This window comes from Cervus canadensis, chromosome 1, assembly GCF_019320065.1.
Source record: "Cervus canadensis isolate Bull #8, Minnesota chromosome 1, ASM1932006v1, whole genome shotgun sequence".
Lineage (NCBI taxonomy): Eukaryota > Metazoa > Chordata > Mammalia > Artiodactyla > Cervidae > Cervus > Cervus canadensis.
This window is the reverse complement of record NC_057386.1, coordinates 122,150,593-122,176,673: the sequence shown is the minus strand read 5'-3', so window position 1 is coordinate 122,176,673 and position 26,081 is coordinate 122,150,593. Positions and strand designations below refer to the sequence as shown.

At 46.6% G+C, this 26,081-nt stretch overlaps 1 protein-coding gene across 2 annotated transcripts in view; it reads right to left on the bottom strand.

Annotated features, from left to right (window-relative positions):
• Positions 1-26,081, bottom strand: part of SRRM4 (serine/arginine repetitive matrix 4) — a 169,964-nt gene that overhangs the window by 11,669 nt on the left and 132,214 nt on the right. The window contains exons 6-11 of one of the 2 annotated variants that reach the window (XM_043440285.1): positions 25,519-25,569; positions 22,298-22,396; positions 19,341-19,497; positions 6,400-6,704; positions 3,544-3,747; positions 537-647 (exon numbers count right to left, since the gene is read on the bottom strand). In XM_043440285.1, coding sequence (XP_043296220.1) covers positions 537-647; positions 3,544-3,747; positions 6,400-6,704; positions 19,341-19,497; positions 22,298-22,396; positions 25,519-25,569 — 927 coding nt within the window. Of the gene's footprint in view, positions 1-536; positions 648-3,543; positions 3,748-6,399; positions 6,705-19,340; positions 19,519-22,297; positions 22,397-25,518; positions 25,570-26,081 lie in introns of both variants that reach the window. The other variant, XM_043440276.1, reaches the window with a different exon arrangement.

Genomic DNA, 26,081 nt, shown 5'->3' with positions numbered 1-26,081 from the left:
GAGGGCTGGGGATATGAATTCCGGGGTGTGGCTGAGGATTTGGGGTAAGTACATGAGGATGCAGGGAAGTTCTGGGGACCTCACCGTCGCTTGGATAGGACATAGGGAACCACTAGGAATGCTGAGTCACCTTCCCATCCATAAGCGGGCGGGGCTTGACCGGAGAGGAACTGAGCAGAGCTAGGGAGATGCTCCAGAGAGACGATGTGGGAGAGGAGTGAGTGAGGGAGTGAAAGTCGCTCAGTCGTGTCCGACTCTTTGTGACCCCATGAAATTCTCCAGGCCAGAATTCTGGAGTGGGTAGCCGTTCCCTTCTCCAGGGGATCTTCCCAATCCAGGGATCAAACCCAGGTCTCCTGCAGCCCAAGAATACTGAAGTGGGTAGCCTATCCCTTCTCCAGCAGATCTTCCTGGCCCAGGAATCAAACCGGGGTCTCCTGCATTGCAGGCGGATTCTGGACCTGAGCAAAGGAGCATGGCCGGAGGTGGAGCCTAGCTCGAGGGGCGGGGTCAGTGCCTGGGGGTGGGGCCTGTACCTGCTGGGACTGTAGCGGGAGTAGCTTGGGCTGCGGCGCGACCTAGAGCTTCTGCTAGGCGGGCTTCTCTTGCCAGACTTGGAGGAATAGCTGGGAGAGCGCGAGGAGGACCTGGAGGAGAGGAGACAGCCGCTGAGGGGCCTGCTGAGCTCCGCCGGGCTTGCCCCGTCTGTCTAGCGTTTTATTCAGCTGGTCCCCGGGGCCTTTTTATTTCTGGAGGCCACGCGGAGGAACCCAAGCCCTTACCTGAGGATGAAATCCCCTCCCTTTTGAATGGTTAATAATAATATCAACAACTTCCCTTTATTGAGTTCTTCCTATCCTAGCCATTTGGTAGCTGTGTGACCTTGGGTAGGTGATTTCACTTCTCTGGGCCCCTTTTCTGATCTGTAAAATGGTAAAAGTACTTACCCAATTAGAATTGTCAATTAAACGAGTAAATTAGGGTAAGTTACTTAGCATCTTGGTGTACAGCCAGCACACAGGAAATGTTTATTATTATATGATTATCATATATTTTACTATGTGCTGGATTTTGAACTAAATGTTTTGTGTATATTATCCCATTTAATCCTCAGCACTTCCTAGGGTTAGACTCTGTTATCAATCCAATTCTATAGATGGGGACACAGAGGCAGAGAGAAATGATGTGATTTGTTCAAGGTCCTCAGCTAGTAAGGGGTTTGGACCCATGTCTGTTTGGCTACAAGATGCTCCTGACTTCTGCTGGACGATGCTGTGTGCATCCAAATTACTAGCCCCTATGCTGTTTCCAGACTTCTTCCCTTTTGCTAATGTCTTCCACTTTTAGAGAAACCAATCTCTTGGTTTCTCCACGAGTTTCCCAGAAACATCTACCCTGCTTCCTCAGTCTTTCAAGTAATTTTCATTTCACAATTGATGACTTGATCTGCTAGTTGTTCCTGCTAGGGTTGGGAGGGATTATGTGGCCATGTCTGTGTTCAGTGGGAAAGAGCACTGTGATGGATTAGCAATGTCTGCCATGGGCACAGGGATGAGTAGGGGGGACACTCTCCAAAGTTCTCCTATCTATTTTCAATTTGAAAAGAAGTCTTGCTCTAACTTGCCCTCACCTAGGTGTTCCTTAGTCCCTTCCTACTTTCTTAGGCGATTATAATAACTATCGCTCTGGGACTATTCTTACATACTGTCCAGGGTGAGGAAAGGAGTGTGGACAAGGAATAGCTCCTGGGACAACAGTGTCCAGCTGTGGCTCCCCAAAAATTTGCTTTTGCCAACTTGCTTTTTCCCCATTTATTGAGAGACGTTAGTAAAGAGTGTGAAGATGAAACATGTTTTTGGATACCTTGAAAGGATGTCAGGCATTTCTATCCACTGTGATACATACTGTCCTTTTTCTGTGCAACTAGATGAATCATTTTTCATACTTAAAAATCAGAAATAACTGCTCTTCCAGGCAACTAGTTCAATTTTTATCTTTCTTATTTATAATGTAAAGGAACAATTTCCCATTTTCGTCTGCCAGGGAGCTTAGAATCACATTTGCAGCACACCTCCATAGTGACTACCGTCATCCCTCAGTACCTGTGGGGGACTGGTTCCAGGAGCCCCTGTAGATACCAAAATCTGTAGATGCTCAAGTACCTTTTATGAAATGGCAGAGTACATTGAATACACTGGTCTTTCATAAATAGGGATGTGAACTCCCAACTACAGAGGGCTGACTATACAGAAAGGTAGGACCTGCCATTGGGAGTTAACCTTCCTCCTGATTTAATTCTATTTCTCTCCTTCATTTTCCGTTTTGCCTGATTTTTTCTTCTATTTATGTCACTCTATCATGTTGAATTCCTTGCCCTCTTATTCTGAATGAACTGGTCTTGAGTTAAACATCTATATAAGTAACTGTGCTTTGATTATATGGTTGCAACAGAGGAACAGTCTGGTTGCTGTTGGAAGTTCTTGTTTGTAGAGGGACACTGGACTCCGTGAAGCCATGGGTTGATTAGATTGGATGCAATCTTCCAATTCCCGAGATCTCATGTCTCTGCATTCTGCTATGTCATTATTCCACATGAGAAAATCAAGTAATAACCAATGGTTATAGGAATTGAGTGGTAAAATGCAAAGATGGGCACAGTTCTTCTCCCTGTATCCATGCCCCTTACAAGATGACTCTGCAGTTCCTCCCACTAAGAGGAGCATCCCTTGTATCTATCTGGATTGGTCTTGTGACTTGCAGTGGCTACGGAAATGGCTGAAGAGATCATGTTTGTTCCAAGCCAAGGACTTGCATACTACTGCTCTCTTTTGGAACCCTGCCATCACCACGTGAACAAGCCCAGACAAACCTGCTAGAAGATGGAAGGCCACATGGAACAGAGATGAGTCAGCTGGGGTCATCCAAACAAGCCAGCCCCCAGCCAACCAACCAGCTGATGTGAGACACATATGTGAACCCAAGACGGAATAGAAGAACCACTCAGCTGAGTCCAGCCCAAACTGCTGACCCACAGAATCAGGAATGAAGTAAAAACTCACTGATAAGGATGCTACATTTGGGGGCATTTTTTTTGGGGGGGGGGCGTGCTCCATGGCATGTGGGATCTTAGTTCCCTAACCAGGGATGGAACCTGTGCCCCCTGCAGTAGAAGCACAGAATCTTAACCACTGGACCACCAGGGATGCCTTGGGGCAATTTTTATGCAGCAGAAGATAATTGATACACATGAGTGGATCCTCATGACAATAACAACAATCAAAACTGATACTATGTTCCAAGTACTGATTTAAGTGTTTAATAGTCCTCAGGACAATCCTTCAGGGTAAGATATATTACAGTTTTCATTTCAGTAGGGGAGGGCACTAAGGATCAGAGAGGTTAACTAACACCCAAGGCCATCAGCTAGTAATGGATAGAATGGGTATTTGAACTCAAATCTGTTCCATTCCTGTTCCTTGGGGGTCAAAGGACATCTGTAGTTAACCTAGCTAGCTGAAGAGTCCAGGTCAAAACTGCACTCACCTTTTCCCAGAGGAGGTGGATCGGCTCCTGGTGTACCTGGGGGAGGCTCTGGGGTTTGGGGATCGGGAGGAGTGGCTGGAGGAGCGTGTGCTGGCGTAGGAGGAGCTTCGGGAGCACCCTCTCATGGGGGAGCTCCGGGCTGTGGATGGGACCAAATTGGACTTCTTCACCTCGGTGCATTCCAGACATGGTGACTGAAATCCTCTGCATGGGGGAGAACCACTGTTAGCACTGGCTTGCCCACTGGTCTGGGGGTGTCTTGAGCTGATGCTCACTTCCCTACCTTTGCCTTGGCTGTGATGCTCTTGCAACCTGCCCCCCTCCTCCCGCCCCACCTTTCCCCTCTTACTACCTCTGGAAAGATTTCCCAGACCACAGATGTTAGAGGAGTAGAGATATGGCAGAGATATGTAGAGATATGGTGTGATCACCAAAGGGGAGGGGGCAGGGTGGATGTGATCAAATCCCACAGTGCAAGATTTAGTTTCTCTCCTATATTTTTCAGTCCCTCTGATTATATTAATAAGAAAGCCTGGGTTGGGTACTAGTGGGTTTTTACTGTCTCTTTTAACACTTGCAAAGAGAGAGAGCAGGACTGAGACTCAGAACTTTGGGTAGGCAACTGTAACTAACTAAAATTAAATACTTTGTTTTAATCATATGTATTTTCACAGGTGCTTTCTATTAGGACAAGAGATAAAAATTTTCTATTTAAGATAGTACTATAAGTTTCCTTGTATTAAAAAGTGAGCTTATTAAAGTAAATAAAAGTAACAGAAGTACCTGGATATGGAACAACTAAAAAACTGGCTGATTTAACTTCGGGAAACTGGTGTAGCCCATTTTGTAGATGGGGCAATGGAAACCTAAAGAAGGGTAGAGGCTTGTTCAAACTCACACAAAGGACAGGGTCCTGTCATATCCTCACCTTGCCTAGAGCCATGTTGGATTCCTGTTGGTTCTTAGTAAGGACATGTTCATTTGGATTGGGTCAAGGGTCAAGTTCAAATCACATTAATATGGTTTCATCATGACCCAGCCCCTGCTCACCCTCGTCTCAGCTCTGCCACTTTCCTCTCTTGACTGCAGTCACAGTGGATTACTGGTTTCTCCTGGAACAGTCCTGTTCCCTTCCTTGTCTGCATGCCGTAGGACATCCCCACTGCCTGGAGCCTGTTCCCCTCCTCTTTGTTTGACCACTCCTGCTCATGGCTTCAGGCTTCTTGACTCCCTTCAGTTTGCTTGTGTCACCCCAATGTGTTACCACAACCCCCAGCCCCAATGCCTCCCCCACCCCTAGATGGCTTGCTTGGCCTTATAATTGTTATCTCCCTCTGCCAGACACCAAGCTTTCTGGAGACAGAACTCATGTCTCTCTGGACACTGTATCTCAGCACCGAGGACAGAGCCTGAGACATTATGTCCTAGGTCATCAATAAACAGCTGTGGAATAAACATGCTGAGCCTCTTAGCATCCTGGTGCTTCACAAGCATCATCTCATTTATTCCCCCAACAACCTTAGGAAGTTGGTACTATTATCACCCCTTATTTACAGAGAAGACTCAGAAGGGCGAGTTCCTTGCTCATGGCCACCCAGAGTCTCAAATCCTGATCTGTCCAGCTCTGAAGCCCATGTCCCTGCTCCCTTGCCAGTCCCCGCTTTTATTGTCTATGTTTCCCCTGATTTAGAACTGATGTCTCTTCCACTCTGCGCTCTGCTCATAGCTGACATGACATAAATAGCCATGGATTTAAATATCATTTATATTTCACAGTGAAAGTTTGGGTCTAAATTATTGAATCCTGCTGTCCATGTAGATCAGATTAAGCAGGTACCTGCTAGATGCTGTTTAGGCTTAACTCCAGTTCTGGAGACACAAATCTGTGTTTTCAGTCCTGGCACCAGACCTTATTAACTGAGTATCTTAACTATTCTGAGCTTCAGTTTCCCCATTAGCTAAAAGAAAGTTATAATAGTACCTATCCCATAAAGGTTGTAGTAGGAGTTTAGGAAGATTATCTGTGGAAGGCACCTGGCATAATACCTAGCATTTAGTCAGGGCTCCATAAATAATAGTTTCTGTTACTGTTGTTATTGCTATTCTCAGTATTTCTGGCATAATAGCTTTAAAGTAAATACTGTGGTATATTTTTAAATGATAGTGACTTAATGTTAAGACTTTCTCCTGGAATTATTGATAAAATTGACATCTTTTTTTTTTTTCCTGCCCAACTTCCATTCCTCCTTCTGATTAGCAGTACCCTGCTTTCCCTTCAGAAAACCAGACTTTCTTCAATTTTAGTGTACACAGGAAGATTCATTAGCTCTGATGGTGGCATGTGACAAATTCTAGCCAAGAACACAGCATCCTCTGGGCAGTGTGTTTGGTCTTGGGTGAACAAGCTGGACCAAGCAGAGCCAATGAGCATTTGCCTTGATAGTTTGCTGAAATTTTGGGAAAAGAGGCATTTCCCTTCCATTGGCTAGCTAGATTGACAGGATGTTAACTGGATGGCATATTTGCCAATGCTTTGGGATGATCTGCTTGAGAATAAAGCCAAGAAGGGGGAAGCAGAGCTGAGAGAAGTAATGGGAAAGGCAATTTCTCAATGACACATTTTTGAGACCGTGGATCCAGCTATACCTGAAGCTGATATCCTTGTTTCCCCCCCCTCAAAATGACGCTAATTTGTCTCTCTTTTGCAAATAAAAGTCTCCTGGCTTGGAGTGTGTGTGTGTGTGTGTGTGTGTGTGTGTGTGGTGCAGTGCCAGGTTAGAGATTGAGATGGTGGAGCTTAGAGATTGAGATGGTGGAGCTCAGTCAGGACCCCTCCTCCCATCCAAGTGCACTGACCTTGACTCTCTGCCCCTGCTGGTGGGGGAGAGGTTCTCCAAAGTGGCCCCCTTGTTCTGGGGTGAGGAAGTGGTGAAGGAGTTCCCTGAATCAGAGCTGTTTCCACTGTTGGGGTCCCGGCTCTTGCTTAGGCCCCCACTGGGGCTCCCCTTCTCTTGACCCCGAGACCTGGTTGAACTGATTTGCGTGGAGGGTGGCGAGGAGGTGTCATTGCCTGAGTCATACTCCTGGGAGCGTCCTCGGGAGGTGGTGAGCGGGCTGGCTGTTTTGGTAAAGAGGTCAGCAGCAGACCCCGACCCAGTGATCTGAAAGCAAAAAGACCCGTTGGACACTGCTGAGTGCCGGGCCTGTGGGTTGCGTCTAAATAACCAAGAAATGTTTACCATCATGATGCACTGTAACGAAAGGAAAGAGAGAGAGGAGAGGAAAGAAGAGACGCCAAAAAACAAAAGCACAAATTCCTGAAAGAATACCACAGAAAGGAGATCTTTTTTTTTTTTTTTAAACCCCCTGCTAGGATAACTGGAAGATTTAGGTATCATGCAGAGAAAAAGCATGCGATCCAGATTAAACAAAAGAAAAAGGAAATTATACAAAATTTCTAATGAATTAACTCAAACAAAAGAGACAACTTAAAAGAAAGGGGGTGTGTGTAAACACCCTTAACCTAAAACAACAATAAAAATAAAGAAAGGTAGGGGGAAAGAAAGGAAGCTATGGGCCTGAAAAAATACATCTTGAAACTTAAAAACGACAAAAGGAGATAAAGGCAAAATTTTAAATGTCAACAAAATCTTCAATGAATTTGACTTTTTTTTTTTCTTAAAGAAAAAGTTGCCCAAATAGAACCCTAAACAAATATCACATGGGGAAAAGAAATCAAATAAAGATGAGAGGGTTTTTTTTTTAATATAAAGTCAAGGTCACAAAATGATATTTTAGTAGTTTCCAACTAAAGGGGAAAAGAAAGGGTGGGGGGACAAAAAAATGGAAGTCAAATTGTCTGACTGAAAACAAACAAAAAAAAAGCTCTCTACGGATATTTGCGTGTGTCCTTTCCCCCTGGAGAAGGTAGCTAAGGCTCTCGAGTGGCTTCTAATAAATTCTCTCATGTCTTTGCGGATTATATCCACTTACCAAGCAAGAACTCCTCCTTTAGTAGGTAGGTAAGGTGTAAGAGAAAGGGAAGAGCGGGCAAGGTGAGTCCATCATTAGAGTCGCAAATGACAAGTAAAAACACACACCTTTCTGTACATCCTCACACTAGGCCCTGAACTTTGGACTTTGGGTTTTCAGTGTTCTTGACAGGTGAAGCATCACTTCTGGTTGGCTTTCTCAGTAAGGGGACCTCAAGCCATCAACACTAACCTTGTCAGTCCCTTAACGCCCAAGTTGGATCAAGAAACCCTTGCTGACAACGCAGATGGTGGCTAGAGTTCGCATCAATCTGAGATGTCAAGATGGGGGGCGGGGCACAGGGAGGGTGTGCTTGTAACAAACGGCTTTGGGAGGGGCTTGGAGATTTGGCTTTGGGGTGACTGGGAATGCAGAAGAGTCCCCAGAATCCTGGGTGTGGCTAATCTAGGGCAGATGAAGAAGTAAAGGAGGCGATGGAGGAGAGCCAGCCCTTGGGAAGGCTATAGAGTGTTTAGAAGTATAATGGATGGTTTTCTTTAAACACTCAGACCAGTCTTACAGCTCAGATGACACAGTTGGATCGGTCCCTATCAATGTACCATGCTTAGCTGTGGGCAAGAGGGACCTCTGCCTGGGTCTCCTCCAGTGACAACCATTCCCATGGGTCGAGAAATCTGCAGGGCTACCTGGAAACCTTTCTTTGAGATTAGTCTCTGGAGACCTGAAGTCCCAGAATTCTCTGTTTAAATGGCCGTTGAGTCCCCTTCCAGGGTGTCTTCAGGCTCTCCATGATCTATTCTCCCAGGGATAGACCATGCTTCAAGTGTGCACATTTGTAGGTCCAAACATGGCTATCTGAATGGAATTTGGATGTTCGGACTGAGGTGTCCATGTGCATGTGTGAGAGGTCCGTCATGGTGATGAAGCAAGATGTGGGGGGAGAATAGGAGGGACCAGGGCATTGGGGCAGATTCTCTCCACACTGTCCTGTTGTGGTCCGGCACTCCGAGGGGTCCGAGGCCCTAAATCCAAATCTGACTCTCCTGATCATTTCAAAGATATGTTTGTCAAGATAGGAGAACATACTTCATCTAAGTTTGCTGTCTAAATTTAAAAACATTTAGTGTGTGGCTTCTCCTTCTATACTCTTGTCCCAGGCCCTGCAAGTATTAGCACAGATCTCACCATCAAAAGTCTGCTTCCCCCACCCAGCTTCTCCTATGAACTTTGAGCCTAAAGAAGGGGGGCTCTAGGGATTTCTTAAGGAAATATTTCTGTCTTCTCAGCAACTGGTCATGAGGGTGAGATACAGAGACACTGGAACAGTGAGAATAATAGCAATGGCTCCACCAGCTCAGGATATCAGCTCCTGGAGTTGGGGAGGCAGAACTTCCTTTGCAGATTCTCCCAGGAGGCTTTGCACACCGACAAGGTGATGGTCCAGCTTTACCAACTTTCACCCAGTGCGGTTGCCACTTCCCATTTGACAATCTGGCTAGTTTTGCTCTGGGACAAGGGATCTTAAAATAAGGTTGCCCAAGTGGGGCTTTCTAGTGTGAGATTTCTTTTAAAATTAATGTAAAGACCCCTTTTCCATTCAGCTCCTTTCTGTCTTCTGGTTTGCAGGTTGGATGCCAAATCTTTACCACCTCTGTGAGTTCAATGGTTACATGTGTATTTCCACCACCTCTGTCAGGAATGAGAAAGCATCACACAAGGCAGTTGGACCCTGGGACCTGGGACCTGGGGTTTGGTCTGGGGTCATGGAATCTTTGCCTCAGAGATGATGAGTGTTTGGTAGCTAGTGTATAACAAGTGATTCAGGTAAACCCTTCCTGAAGGAAGCCAGGCTGGACTATGAATATAATGGATTTCGTTATCTTGTGGCTTGCTACCCGGAGGCATCCAGGCCGGGCTTTTCTCCGCTCAGGTACTCGTTTCCACCTTGACTACTAATTTCAAAGCATATGTCCTGGTGCATCATGAGTACCCAGGGAGAAGGACTTCCTGAAAGTAAGGCCCCTTGAGGCTAATGGATCTAGACAGGGACCATGCCTTTTTCACGTTCTCAATCCCATACACTGAGCTCACAGTGACACTCTCAGTGTCTCTCCACCTGACCACAATCACTATCCACATGTAACAGAACTGAGAACTGTATAAGGCATCATGCTTTTCTCTCATTGCCAGAAAACAGAGATAATCGTGCTACTGAAATGTCTTCACTAACTTGACCCTATGCTAAAAATACCAACCTCTCCTGCTTATTTAAAAGTCCCATTTCTTTGGATGAACCTAAATTCTTTGACATGCATGACAGTGTCCTTTACAACCCAATCCTGTGTCCTTCACAAACCTCATCTCTTCCATACAGCCCCTCCCCAATTTTGGTTTGTACAACCTTAAGGCAATCAATTGGGAAGTTTTCTTGGTTTTGCACAACATCTTGCTTTCCCAACCCCAGGCCATTTGCACATGCCATTTCTTCTGCCTAGAACATTTTCCCCCTGTTTCTTACTTCACATGGATAAATTTATTCATCCTCCAGTTTACATATCACCTCCTCTTGAAAGCCTTCTCTGAGTCTCAGGCCAGGATAACACAAAACTCTCTATTTCATTCATTCTTTCACTCATCCATTCACTCATTCAAAAATGAGTGACTTTTGTCTGCCACAGCACTGTTACTGGGTGGGATAATTACCTGTCTCTATCTGGATGGGCTGAAAGTTGGGGTCTTGAGACCAGCTCAGGGCTGGGCATGTAAGCTGCAGAGAACCTCTATAATCAAGTTTTAGGTCCAGGTCAGTGGCAGAGAGAAGGAAAGCTCTTCCCCCCAGCCCTCCTTGGGCCTACAATCTCAGAGAAAGCAAGAGTCTACAGATGCTCAACAGCATAAGCTCCAGGCTAAGGTGAGAAGCTCCAGACCTGAGGAGCCTTCCAGATGAGACAAGCAGTGCTGGGTCTCTTTACTTCCTTTGCCACCTTCTGCTATTCTGGGAGGTCAGGTTAAAATATGAACTGGATCTGGTCTCTTGCACTCAACAGGGCTGCTGGCCCATGCACTGACTTTGTTTGGGTGCTAGAATGGTGTTCCTCCTGGGTCAGGAAATCGAAAATGGTGTCCCTTCTGGTCAGACAAATTAGAAAAAAGACACACCTTTCTCTGGACTGAAGCAGCCTCATGTCTGTTTTCATAGCTGGCTTGACAAATGGAGAGTCAGGGGGGTTTAACTCCAGATCCTTTGGACAGGGCACAACCAGCATAACGACATGCCTGGCAGGTCCTGGATACACAAATCTTGACCTGTTTGACCTGCTCTAAGGATTACTTTGAGGGTTGGGGGAAGAGGTGGTAGCCCAAAGACCTTCATTTCTGTTACCTTCAGTGACCTCTACTTGGCTGTGTCTTTACCAGTCTTGATGGGCTCTGCCCCTGTTTCCAGATGATAGAAATATTTTCATAAACTCATTAGGGATGTCCAGATTGTTTAATGACCTGTGAGTCTTGGATTCCTCCTTCTCCAGAGGAGGGAAGATATAGCTCAGGGGGGCCAAAGGCAGACTGTAGGGGGTGTGTGCATATGTGTGTGTGTGTGTGTATAAGGGGGTGCCATGACAATGCAGAGGAGCCCTTCACGTCAAGGACATAATGACAGGCAGACAACAGAAGCCTCTGTGCTCTTGCCTCCTGTCCCTAAGTGTCTCCTTCCTCGTCAGATACTCACTCCTGCTCTGCCACGTAAGAGGCAAACTGTTGCCCAATGGACGCTGACATGACAGGATGGCCCCCCTTGCTCCTCCCTGTCTTTCATTTTGATAACAGGCCTCTCACAATTCATCTTCTTCTTCATCTCTTGGAAATTTCTCTTCTATGCACATAACTGCTCTCTGCTCCTATATCCCCATCTTAGCTGCAAAACGGTCCTCAAGAGGCTCACTGGGAGGAGTCCTTCTAGATCCACTTTTGTGCAGGAACAATGCACTCATCTACTGGGGACCCCTAGACAAGGCCTGCGACCCTCTTACCAGGCTTCTCTTCTGAGGTCCACTCTGAAACCTTCCTCCACCTCAGTCGTGTCCTTCTTTCCATGTCTTCACAAAGGCCTATTTTGGGGGCTTTGCACAAAAATTCAGCCCCTGTAAAATTTGTTTAATCACAAAGTGAAATAACACCTGTCTCCATGTGGATTCTCCTAGAAATTGAGACAGGAATTTGAGTGCTGGCAGTTTATTTGAGACCAAGGAATCTTATTTGAGGGGCAGTGAGCTGGGGGAGAGAAAAGAGAGAGGACAGAACTGGCTCCAGAATTCATCTCAACCAAGGAGGGAGCTGGATATTTATACACCAGTTCCTCACACTCATGGGTTAAAGGTTGCCCCCAAGAGGTGTCAATTCTTCAGCAGTTTCAAACTGCCGCCCAGCCAAGCAAAGTGGTCTTTAGCAGCCAGAGAGCAATACCTGGAAGCTGGACACTGGCAGTATGTGAAGTGGGGTGGGGTTGGGGAGGGGACGTAAATGGACAGCATCAGTCTCAACACCCCAAATCACCCCTAGAAAACTGACAGGCCAAGTTATGCTTTGCTTCAAGTTTCAAGTTATGCTTTCTTTGGCCCACTTATTGGCTAAACAAATTTATGTTCGCCAATAAATTTGAAGGAAGTGTCAACATTGTAGAGTTGGGCATACTCACATAGCAAACCCATTTCTAGTTCATGCTGAAACTTAAGAGGATCTGGCAAGATTGAGTTGACATTCCTGCTGGGTAATAATCAGTTTGTGAGTAATTGGAGTTGCCCCTTTTAGATGGGGCATGCGCTTTCCTGTCCTTAGGCCTTATGGGGTCCCTGTTGCTTATATCTATTAATGGCCTGGCCCCTGAGACATCTAAGTTTGTGACTCTCTGTTCTAAGTGTTCATTGCTACCCGGAATCTATCTGAAAGCAGCACAAACATCGTGCATCTTGTATATTTCATCTCTCCCTCCCATCTTCCCCATCTCTGCCCTTTCAAACCCTCCTGGATTTTGTCAGTGAAAGGAACCAGGAGACCAGAGCCATGGAGCCCTATCCAGACCCCAGAGATATTACACACTCTTCCCTTTTGAGTCATGATTGCCAATCTCAGATTTTTTTTAAAGGACAGATTGCTTTTCACAAATTCATGGCCATTGGGACTAAACAAATGAGTATGTTCCCTTTATTCTTTTAGCCCCCACCAATGTGAAGCTGTTTTTTTTTTTTTATTTGAACTCATAAGCTTGCCTCTTCTTTTTCCTTAATATACTCAGCATCAACACTTGGGTTTTTCTAATAAGTAATTAAATCCCCCCACCACAAACTCCAGCTCCTGGTGTTTCACTGGGAGTCTCTCTCAGCCCTCCAGGGAAGCTGGCACTGTTATTTATTGTTTTTGTTTCAAATCATTATTTAATCAAGAATGGGGAAAAAAGGCAACCTCTCACTTACACTTCAAAATTTAATTTCAGCTGAATTCTGAGATCAAGAGGCAGCACGGCCTAATAGGTTACAAAAATACAATCAAGAAGAGAATTCCAATTAAATTGAACAAGTCCATTTACTGAGCTTCAAATGGCCCCATGGAGAGAGATGGCTATAAATTTTTTTCCCCTCCCTGCCATATGGGGGACCGGAAATTCTCATGTGAATGTAGAGCTGCATGGCAGAGTTTTTAGCTAGAGGGTTCTGGTTATTCCCCACCCTCCCTTTCTTAAACCCTTTTGTTTCACAAAGACGTTAAGTTTATTTTCCTCGCTGTTGTTCATCTTCCTTTGCACACTAATTAGGAAGACAGCAAAAGAATGGATTCATTGACCTGTTGGGAGTTCATTTGAGAGGGGGAGGGATGGAAAAAGGCAGGGATCTGCTGAGGATGGTGGGAAGATGACAAAGTCCTTCAGGGCTGCAGGGTGGGGGACTGTCCCACCGGGCTGTTCACTGAAATTGACCTTGGGCTCAGGGACAGTCTAGCCTCCTCTTTCCTTCCCTCCATCAGGAAGCTGAAGGGGACTGGTAGCTTCAACCTCACCATTTCTTATTAGCCCCTCCTTTTTCAGAAGCCCCTCTTGATAACCCTCAGCCTACCTGTTCTTGAAAATTTCTACATGGATCCAGTTAGGCAAAATTTTCACCAGTCCAAATTCAAATGAGAAAATAAGTTCAATGGAATGAGTTCTTCATCCAGCTAAATGCATTTGACTTAAAGTCTCATCCTTTCTTCTGAGGCCATGGCTATTCTCCCTGCTCTGCCTGGTACATGTCCCTTTCATTACAGAAAACAGTGGTTTTCTTTTTTCCGTTCTTGCTTGGCAAAAGTAAAAGTTGACAATGTGATTCCATTTCCATTTAAAAAGAATAACTGGTCCCACAAATGCCTGAGTCTTACAGCCCCTTGCTCCCGCATTTTAGTCCCTTTCCTCTCTAAACTACAATGAATGGAACTGAATAGTGAGTCTCTCAGTTTGAGCAAGGGCTCAAAGCCTTTTGCAGAATGTACAAGAACCTGGGGCAGAGGTGGAAGGGCTGGGCCCTCCAAGTATACTCCCTCAGGCTCATTTCCCCTGGTATGCAAGACAGAAGGCTTTTCCTGTCATTCTTCTAGAGTTGTTCTGAAGTTCATCTGAGATCTTAGATACAATTAAACTTTTTGAGGCCAGGGATGTTTCAAAAATACTATGTCTGGGTTTATCAGGAGCAAGTTTAATTAAGCCATTATGATGACAAATCATAACACTAACAACTACTGTTTATTGTTATGTCCCTAGCATCAGGCTAAGTTTCGCTCACAGAATAGAAGCTAACGAAGGCAGAAACCTGTCTGTCTTGTTCACTGCTACTCACCAAGTGCCTGGCACATAGTAGGTGCTTAGTGTATGCTTTAAAACTAAATGGACAACTGATCTCATTCCACCCTCACAACTACTCCATGAAGTAGGTATGATTATTAGTTAAAGGTACAGACTGGGACACAGCTCCAGCAAAATAAAATGACATAAGGGAGGTCAGATCAGTAAGCACCTGAACCCTGAGGGCAAATGTTTTGGGTTTGAATCTTCACTTCTACACTTACTAGGTACCTTTTACTTAAGTTTTCCAGTCTTTAGTTTATTCATTATAAAATAAGGATACTAATGGAAACTCCCTTGAAAGGCTATTATAAGAAATACATGAGGTGACACATGTAGAATACAGCACATAGTAGGTGCTCAGGGAAGCATGAGCTATGGCTCAGTCTCACAGGGAGATGAGGTCAAGAACTCCAAAGTGTTTGGATCTGCTCCAAAGCTCCTGTCTTCATCACTATCCTCTCCTGCTTCCTCCTGTTCACAAATGAGGCCCTCTTTTATGCAGCCTAAGTTCTGCTTTTTTTTTTTTTTTTATCTGTGCAAGTTTTTGTTGACAAGGATTATGTGGAAACTGCTGGCTTGCTGCAGGCAGGATGAGAAAAGAAGCCTTCTCTTGAGTCTAACTTCAGTCTTGGTCAGCCCCTTTAAGTTCCCCCTCCTGTTAGGGTAGACTTAACTGAGAACTCTCTGCTATAGGGACAGGGCGTGGCCAAACTTTGGGGCCACCAACCTCTCTGTCATCCAGTTGGCCCTCTGGCTATCAGAGTAAGCTTCTGAGATATAAGCCATGATTCATACTAGCTCCTCTTCCTCCTAATTGGGCTATCTACTTAAGTCATTTCACCTCTCTGAGCCTCAGTTTTCCCATTTGAAAAATGGTGATAATGATGGCACCTACCTCAAAGAATTTTTTTTGTGAATCAAATGAGGGAAAAAAAAAACCTGTGTAAAGTATGTGATTGTGCCTGGCATGTAGTGGTATTTACCATTCCCTTTATTCATCAGCCAACTCAACTGGGTGAGCTCCTACTCATCCTTCAAAGCCCAACTTATATGTTCCTTTATTTGTAAAGTCCTCTCAGACACCAAGATCTCTTAGACATTGTCTGGTCCTTCCCCTGTGGTCCTATTACATATTATACTTGTTTCTATCACCTCCAAGGCTGATATTGAAAGTATTCAACAACTGGTCGAGTGTGAGTACTGCCCCATCTGAAAATAACCAGGCTTGGCACTGAAGGGCTGCCAGGTACCAATGTTTAGCTGCTGGTCTGTGAGAAGGTCCAGGAGGTACCAGAGGAGGGAAGGGATGGCTTTGTTGACTGGAGAGTGGGTGGTGACAGGGTCTATTTATCAACTGGTTTGCAAGTATTCAAGTACCGACTCAGTCTCAGTCCTAATGACAATATTTATCCTACAGTACTTCAGTATTCTGAGGATGACTAGAGCGTGAGCTCTGGGATTCAGAAGCCTACTTATTCATCTGTCTCTCTAATGCCTTGAACAGAGATGACTGAGTGTAGATAAGAAATGAATAAGGCCACAAAGGACTGACTCCTTGGGACCCTCCATTTGGATCTGGGCTCTGACCAAGCAAGAGGACTTCTAGTTATCATCAGCTTATTTATTATTTGCATATTCACATATGTAAATAGGCCCCCTTGATGTCATGTGCCCATCCTTGATTCTTTAAAGAGCCGTGCGTATGAGTTGCCTGCCATGAGTTGTGGCAGGAACCATGGCATAGGACATCTCTTATGCTCCAGCTCCTGTTCACCTCCAGAACCCCACCTCCTGTGCCGGAATTCTGTCTCCATCCTGACTCCAGCATTCAATTCCTGTTTCCATTGTCTAGTTTCCCAGTTGTCATCTCCTCTGCCCTAACCTAACTTGAACCCCAATCCCCTCCTCCCCTGCCTCCTTACCCCCATCCCATCTCAGTATTCATTGTTGTGTATTTTCCATTACAGTTTTGTCTGTCTTCTATATAAGAAGGCATAGGCTATTTCTTATTCACTGGATTCTGAGGGCTACATCAGAACTGACGCTTTGTAGATGCTTAGTAGATAATTGGTAGATTTGAACGAGTGGTCAAACGAGTGACTCAATGACTGTGACTTTGCTGTTCTCTTTAGCAGAGAGTTTGGGAAAATCTTGGACTCTCAAGACCTTTGGTCCAACCTGGTATCCTCTCCACCTGTGCCTGTGCAGGAGACAGGATGAGAAAGAACCGTGTGGAGAGCATCGGGAGGGCCAGACTTGAGGGGTGTCTGATGCCCCCAGGAGTCAGGCAGCCATGAGCAGGGTGGGGCCAGCCATTTGGATTGCAGCTGCCATCAAGGATGGGAAGAAACTGAAAGCAGGGGAAGCAGGGCTTCTAGCTGAGGTCTCAACTCATCCACAAACTAACCTGGGCCTGGAACCATTCCTACTACTCCATTACTATTATCAGTGCCGCTACTATTGTTGCTACTATTATTACTACTTCCACTGTTAACACTGCTGTTACTTCTATCCACCGCCAGCAACAAAGGACCTACCACTCACCTGTTACAGTCTAAAAGTCTTACAGTGAGTTGCTGCATCCTTACAATATCCCTCTTATGAGGTAGGTCTTACTATTATCCTCATTCTGCAGACTTGGGAAAGACGGAGGCATGGAGAGTTTATGTAACTTGCTCAAGGTTCCACAGTTGGAAAATACAGAGCCAGCATCTGGAATGTTGTCACCCTGACACTATCTACTATTTGCTTATTTTTGCCCCTGTGCCAAGTACCAGGCTCAGCTGCTTACAAAATTATTTTGCTTTTGTCCCCTGAACAAGGTTTTTGAAGAAGAGTTTTATTATCTGCATTTTATGAAGGATGAGGAAACTGCAGCTGACAAAATTTTAAATATTATAACTATCCCTGACTTGGGACCAGGGTTTGATCACAAAATCATAATCTCATGTTTTTAATAACTCTGACTTGCTGGAGCCCCTGGAAGGCATTTCTCATCTGTGAGTTCAGATTCTCTTTTTGGAATCAGGGCACTGGGTTCGGTGGGCTCTTAAGGCCTAAGCCTTCTAGGTATGGATGAGTTTTCTGCTCTTCTAATAGGGGCTGGGCCCTAAGAACCAATGACCAATCTGGTAACTCACTCACTGGTGTGGGAGGACAACAGTTTTGGGGGGATGGGTGGAGTTAACATTCAATTTTTTGCAACATCTTGGACCTGATGGTTTGGAAACTGTCCCAGGTGAGAGAATACAAGCCATTTGCACCCAGTGGCACTTTTTATAGAGTGTCAGTTGGGGCCACCGAATGGCTGCCATAAATACTGTGACCAAAGAGGTTGGGTGGCTATCACTGACTTAAAACCATTCTTCCACCTCTTATTGCTTGTATTTTAAATTTTCTTCTACCTTTGCAACAATTCCTTTGGGACACAGGTGTGATAATCATGCTTATTTTCCAGTTGAGGAAGCTGAGGCTGGGAGGAGTAAAAGGATTTGTCTGGCCAAGCCAAGTCTTGAGTCCAGGCCTCTGAACTCTGCCTTACTGGGAAGAACTTTCATAGGCATTCGTGGAGGGAAGAATGAACATGAGCATTTACCATCTGCAAATACTGAGCAACTATAGGTTCCCTCCTTCTACAAAAGAAGGGCCTGGGGTGAGCTGTGGACGGTTCCAGCAAGGCAGAAGATTACGGCAGAATTATACCTTGGTGATACAGATGTCTTGACTGGTAAAGAAGAGATTCCCAGAATGCATTGTGGATATAACTATTGTGTCAACCAGATCCAACCAATGTTTATCATCACCTTCTCTTCCTTGACCTCCCAGCAAGAACCTCCGAGATTTTCCTTACTTCCAGCTTATCCTTTCTAAGGGAGCAGCTCTCTGAAATTTTCACATCCACGCCACGCCTAGCTAGAGGAGACAGGACCCTTCCCAGTTGTCAGGTGTAAGGGAAGGCTACGTCTATGTTGAGTTTCCTCCTGTTTGTTTGTCTGTCCCTTTAGAGTCTACAAAAGGCCTTCATATACTTTCTGTTACTGGGAATCCCCCACAATCCCCACATGGAAGTGGTATTATTTCAAATTTGCCAATGAGAAAACTGAGTTTCAAAGAGGTTAGATGACTTTCTCCAAACTACACAGCTAGGAAGCTGAGTTCAGACCCAACTCCAAAGGCTTTGCTCAGAAGACTTCCTGGCATCAAACTGTCTGAAGTTGACCCTCCTTGCTGACCAAAGGGACTGTTGCATGATCCCATTTAAGGCCAGTTTTTCGAATGGATTCACTCTTGCTTTGCCCTATGGCTTTACTCCATACCTTCATCTTTCTGAGCCTTGGCTTTTTGGTCCCACCTGTGGAAGCAACTAGTGAAGACAGCTGAGTCCTCAACTCCCTGAGACCTTGTGTGAATATGAGAGGTTAAGTTCTATCACTTCCTTGGAGGAAAATTCTCATATATATTCAAGGCCAAGTTAATACGGGTGACATCAAATCCCATCTGCTCATCAGTGCTGCAGCCTAGCTGTCAAAGACGCAGACCTCACTGCAAAGCTGCAGTGCCTCTGTTACATCAAAGACCCCTCTTCTCCTTCTTCCCCAAAGAAACCTCCTACAATGTCTCACACATGCCCTCCTGCAGATGTCACTCTGGAGACCAAAATGTATTTTCACCATTCCCCTGATAAAGAGCCTCAGTGTTTCATGTTTTCCCCATTCCCCCCACCCCACACACACCCCGACTTGCCAAGTCTCCAAGCTGAGTGCTGCCAAAGGCTGGTGAATGACCATTCAGTTAAACCAAGAAGGAGGTCTGAAACCAGTGGGATATTTGCCCGAAACTGAATTAAAATGTGTCATACACTGCTCTGAACTTGTGCCTCCACCTCCCCCAAGTGTCCCGGCCAAGACTGGCAGAGGAGGCTGTGCGGAATACTTACTACACCCCTGGCTGACAGGAAGCTGAGCATCTGGAGGGGCTGGCTGGGTTGGGGGCTGGACCGGGCCTCTGGGCTGGCCTTGCAGAGGGTCTTGGAGCAGCGACGAGAGTGCCTTCGACGGGACTTCCGCCCTCCCTCGGGGGACCGGTCACGGTGCCTGGATGCAGGGCAGAGAGATCTGAGGGCTTTTTGATGGGGAGCATGGCAGAGAGGTGACTGAAGGACTAATAGGATCTGAGGACAGCAGAGTGTGTTTCGGTGTGTCCGCGTAAACTATGTACGCATCCCTCCGCCCACCCACCCATCGTGTTCATTAATTCTCTCATTTGTTGGTTTGACAAATGTGTATTCATGTACCTGGCACTGCTGTGGGGGCTGGGGATGCAGCTGTGAAGACAGAAAGGGTCCCGATGATCCTGATTCAGTTTACTGTCCTTTGTGTGCCTGTGATTATCTCTCTGCTTGCCTGTCTGTGTCTGTACGTGACTGTGTGTACGTCTGGGTGTGTCCATCTGTGTTTTCATGTGTTTGTCTATAAATGTAACTGCTTATATCTGTGTGTCTTTGTGTATCTGGCTTCACCATCTGTGAAACAGAGGCATCTTATTGACTGTCACCCAAAACTTTTGAAAAAAAAAATCTGATGAAAACGACAAAAATGCCTTCTGCAAGCTTGTCAGATGTAGATCTGGCTGCCTGTCTGTGGTGGAAACTAAAGGAATCTCTGACTCCTTAGAAAGGGTGTATTTGGACTCGGCATTACTGTTTAGCTCTGAGTCACAGTAGTGATAAAAATAACACCTTATGGATTTTCATGGCATTTGTAAGCCCTTCTTAAGGTGCTTTCACAGTCCTCTCTCCAACTCAAAGACAGACAGGGCAGGTATTATTTCTTATTCCCAGATGAGAGAGCTGAGGCTCAGAGATGTTTAGGAGCCTGCCTGACATCACACAGCTTGCAGTGGCAGAACGAGGGCCCTGTGGGAACCAGTGCCTCTGGTTCTTGTACTGGAGTGTCCCTCTCTGCTCTAGGGCCTCTCACTTTTCTCCTGAGTGGCCCAAGGGCCAGCTCTCAGGTTGCTCCCACACCTGCTGGAGTGTCCCTCAGCGCAACAGGCACTGGGGAGCTCGGGCGGCAACAGCGGCAGGAGGCGTGAGAGCAGGAGGGCTGGGGCGAGGGCCTGTGCTATGTGCCCCTTTCGGAAGCGGTAAGCCTTAGAAAGGGTAGTGTGGTCGCTGAGAGGCTGCAAGCGGGATCTGCACCATCCTCCCACCCAGGCTCGGGCTGAGTCACACAGACCTGGGTCCTGGCACCAGCTCTGCCAGTCGCCCCTCTGCCCACCAACACGCAGGCTTCTCAGCTGTAAATGTCAATAATGCAGTCGAACTCAATGTGTCAGCGCCCTCCGGACAAAGGCCAATGGGGGCACCTTGTGCTCAAACAAGCACCTCGTTACCGCTCCCTGCAGTGATGGAGAACACGCACCATGGGCGAGTGGAGGACATCTCTGTCGGGGTGGGGGGTGGTCAGAGAGAATCTATTAGGAGCATGTGGTCGGGGACTCTGGGGCTTTGATCTGACTGGATGCTGTCAGGGAACAGAGGTAATTCTCTGATTGGGTGTCTTCACCAGTCTTAGCTAGAAGGAGGGGAGACTAGACTGAGGTCAAGGCTATCACTGGTAAAGATGGAGAATGGAGAGATGCAGGGTCACTTTGGGGTCGTGGACAAAGTCCCTGTTTTGTCCAGGCTTGCACCTGCTTCCAAGAGGGTCTTGATTTTGTCTGGATCACTCAGGATCACAGAGCAGCCTTGTGTGATGTGGGAACACCACAGCTACTGGGGAGAGTCCTCAATGTCAGGGGCTGCTTTCACACCTGCTCCACGCTCATCTGGATTAGATCAGAATGTCTAGAGATGGGATCCAGGCACTGGTATTTTTAGACTTCCAAAGCGATCACAGAGCAGCCAAGGCAGAGAAGCTCTGGTCTGGCTCATGGTGTGATGGGGATGATTAAGAGACAGAATCTATTTGCAATTGCAGCACAGTGCCCAGTTCAGAGTAGAATTTAGATTCCTATTTCTCTTCCTCCTCTTCCTTCCTGTAGACATTCTGACTTAGCTGGGAATGTGGTGGGACCAGGACAGTGAGATTTTTAAATCTTCCTAGGTGAGGTGACTATGTGACTACATAGGCCAAGTGTGAGAAGGACTTAAGAAAGAATAAAGGAGCCTCTGACATCCGGAAACTGGCCTGGTACCATGAAGGGGCCCTTGACATTCCCAATGGTCTCAACAATTTCAAACACCAACATCCACGCAGCCCCACTCCCTCTTTTTCTTGTTCTTCTCATCCACAAGAGCCTCTTCCCCTGCTCAGGCCAGGGCAGCCAATGTGTCAGCATAAAGAGGGTCAATGTTAGGAGCAAGAGGGCTTGGAAGGGCCACAGAACTAGATACCTTGTGCCATGTAGCCTTTCATAGGTCACTTAGCTTCTCTGTGCTTAGAACAACCCCGAGTGAGAGACAGCCAAGTGAACCAGACGCCCCAGTTCAGGCCTAGCTCTGTGCCTTAGCAGCTAAGTGCCTGGCAAGTTCCTTAACCTCTCTGTGCCTCAGTTTCCTCATCTCTAAAGTGGGGATGACAACAGTGCCTCCTTCCTAGGGCTGCAGAGGGGATCATGCAGTGGACCATGAGGAGTGCTTAGCACCTGGCCACGGAAGCACTGTTAGCAGGTCCTGTGGCCGCTGTTCCTGTAAGTGGAGGCAGCAAGTCCTTCTGTCTGCAGCCCCTCTGCAGGGAAGTGGTGACAGCCCAAGCGTGAGGCAGGAGCTGCCCCTCTGCTGGGAAGCGGCTTCCTCAACAGTGACTGTGGAGGCAAAGCTGACGGTGACGGTGTCTTAGCTGGGCCCTGCGCTGTGGTCAGCGTGAGGAGACGCCTCGGGGCGGGGGTTACCTGCTGTCGCAGCTTGAGGAGCGGGACTCTGAGCTCTGGGACCGTGAGGGGCAGTGGTGATGGCGGTGGCGGCGAGATTTTCGGGGCCGGCTTCGCGATCTTGAGGGGGTGGGGGATGAGAAGGAGGGAATCAGAGGAGAGAGAGAGAGGTTTTGATCTTGTGACACACATCGTTCCCTTGCACTTGAGTAACTGTCCCAAGGTCATGCACGCCCCACTCCCTGCATCACCTTCACTTCCCATCTTTGTAACTGGCCATCCCGAACACAAAGGAGCAGAGAGGGGGTCGTCTAGGGGAGACAGCCTGGTCCCCAGGGCTCCTCTGGAAGCAGGGTGTATGTCACCTGCACCCATCACCTCTCCCTTGCCTAAGGCAGGGGTCTCCATTTCAGGAGCCAGTCAAACATCACAATGTGTGAATCAGTCGAGCACTCAAAAAATACCAACCAGAGGGCACGGGCTAAAGAAAGTGACTTTGCCCCCAGAAGAGTACTGTGGTACCTGATCTTCTAACTTTTCAAGTCAATGTAGAAATGGAGATTTTTGTGTAATTTATTCCTATTTTAAATGGAAGCTCATTAAAAAAAAAAAAAAAGACACTGCCTGGGGCAAACAAAACACAATTACAGAATCCATTAGGCTTTTGGGCTGCCAATCTGTAACTCAGATCAGGAAAATTAAGTCTGGATTCTTAGCATGGAGTCAAAAGCCCACTTTCAGAGTGAGTTACAAATGTCATTATCAACAAGAATTACAGCACGTGTAATTGCTACCACTACCACTTACTTCGGCTCTCTCTAAATAATAATGATGACTTAGAAGTAGCAATAGCAGTGGCAGTGGTCACTGGGGACATACAAGGAATGTCAATAGTTTGGGTCAAGTCAGGAAGCCAAGGGGTGGTTAGAGATGATTCTATTAAAAGGTAACTTGGTTATCCCAACAAAGGACTCAGGTATTCTTACACAGGTATATCTTGTCCTGTGACCCCTTCTCTGTTTAAAACCCTTGCACTGTCCTCATGTCAAGTCCAGACTCTGACCTTGAACCCCAGGCATCTTCAGGAGCCAGCCCCTGCCTAGCTCTCCAGCCTGCTTGCCTGGCATCTACAGTCCTGGTTTGCAAGGCTCAAGTGACACCGAGGTGCTGGTATTCTGGCTCACACATTTCCCACATTGTATCATGTCTGGATGATGATGGTCATGGCAGGTAAACTGTAACACATACTGCCTGTCAGGCACTGGGTTCTAAGCATTTTCCTTAAGTGGACTCATTTACTCCTCACAACAACCCACAAAGTGGATTCTCTTATTATTCCCGTTTTATAGATGCAGAAACTGAGGTACAGAGATTTAAACCACTTGCCTGACCCTCAGCCTAGAATGGTTATCTCCATCCTTCTCACAGGAAACCTCCTCTTACCACCATGCCCTCTTTCCTGCACCTGGGGTCCCACCATGCCCTGAGCTTCGTCTGCCACTGTGGTGCCAAGACCAGTCCCATGTCTCCCCTGTGTCCTGCTGCACTGTAAGTGCTCGAGACTGGGAGGAATGTCTGCCTAATCTCTGTCCTTGGGCCCCACACAGGGCCTGGCCCCTGTTAGGGCCTCTCTAAGGGACGCTGAACAAGTGGAAGCAAGTTACTCAATGGTTCCCTGTTTAAACGCAGCCTTAACCAACCATGGGTTTTGGCAAGAACAACCACCTTTATCTCAGGGGTGCCTCGTGTTTCTTGCTTCTCCCTCTCCTGACTCTTGTTTTTCTGGCTTTCAGAACCTTCTTTTATGTCCTGCTTGTGATTTCTGAGACTTGGTGCTGGGCAAGGTAGCCACTTTACTGCCCTCAGGCAGGCAGTCCATATCTCAGTGATTTTTTCCTTTTTTTTTTTTTTTTTTTGATGATTTTCCCAGAACTCCTGGGGTCTGGGCCCAGGCCCTGCTTAGTGACTGTCTAGACTGCAGCCCTTCAGACAAGTGATGCTCATGTCTCTGAGAACAGATGCTCTATCTATGCTTAGGATGAACATATGCTCGACACAGATGACCAGTGACTGCCTCTTGACTTGACTTGAACAAGCTTGATGATCAGGAAGTTCTTCCCTGAGCTAACTTACAGCTCTGCTGCCTCTTTATGGAGCATTCCCCAAGCCCCCGTGCTGGTGCCTGAAATGCCCTCTTTCACACTGACCTTGGGTGGCCAGCAGAGCTGAGCGCCTCCCTCTGTGCCTGCTTCCTCTTTTCCCTCCCCTGCAGCTCACTGACTTTCATCCCATTGCCTTTGATTCTCACTTTAGAAGCTTCTTGGTGGGAGATAAAATATTAGTTGATTGGAAAACACACGCACTAACATTTGCAAGGGTATAAAGTAGGTGGGTTGTAACCAAATTTACTTTTAATTTGGCTGGGAACTGAACTCTGCAGGCAGTGCTGGCTGATTTGAATTTCTACTACTGGCTATAAACCGAGGACCAGCTGGGGACCGAGGCTGGGGGTAGGCGCTCCCCCAGTATCTCCATGCTCTAAGCCCAGGGACCACGGCTGGAACTCACATGTATGCGCACGCATGTGATCAAGCCCCCTTACTCACTCGTGCACACACAGCACACTTGTGTATTGGTAACCCCCCAACACACACCCTCCCTAGGAGTAATGCACACAGATAAATAAGCAGTGCACACACCAAGGGCATGGAACTAACACACTGTAACAGATAGCACCGATATGCACGCTATTTAAGTTCATGCTCACGTAAGCAAGGGCACACGTGATGCATTCTTATGAACACAGATATATATCACACATACATACACACTAGGCACCCACATTGCACACAAACATTTGCGTAATAGAAAAATATACAGATATTTACAAAGTGCACACTATGCATATACGTACCAGGTACAAATGTCACACAACGCACACACAGGCACACAGAACTCACACACAATGGGCACAGACATGTACACCATTCACTTGCATGCACACAGAGACACACATGCACACACACACAGCAAACACCACCTTACACACCCATGCATGCCAAACCCATAGCTGCTCGTCTACACACAGTTCTGTTGTTTGGTCTTCCCCTTCCTTTCCCTTCTCGCCCACCTGCCCCCTCTCCCGTTCCTTTTTTCTTTGGCAATTCTAACCCTCTGGCCGTTCAGAGGTCAGTCCCCCACCTCCCAAGATTGACAGTACATTGCAGGTGGAATGTACATACTGTTTTTTGTGCCTCTTCTCTTCCTTTCTTTTGCTTTTTGGGCTGGAGGAGCTGAATGAGAGATGGCCAATTAATTAAAAGATGCAAAATTCCAGCGAATGATAAAAATAAAGTAGTTAAAATGCTTAACACATGGTGGTCACTAGATCCAGGCAGTTTGGGAATGGACACGGATCGTTTCTAAAACCAGAGCAACCAGCCCACACATACAGACTGACAGGGAATAAAGGATGCCGAGATCAGTTTTGGTAGATTAATGGCAACAGCAGTAGTAAAGGTAACCATATTTGCAATGTTTTGAGGCTTTATTATGGGGAAGCACTCACTCTTTTGTCAACAATCTCATTTCATTCTCCCTACAACCTATGACTTCCCTGGTGGCTCAGATGGTAAAGAATCTGCCTGAAATGCGAGCGACCCGGGTTCGATCCCTGGGTTGGGAAGATTCCCTGGAGAAGGAAATGATAACCCACTCCAGAATTCTTGCCTGGAGAATTCCATGGACAGAGGAGTCTGGTGGGTTATAGTCCATGGGGTCACAAGAGTTGGGCATGACTAAGCGA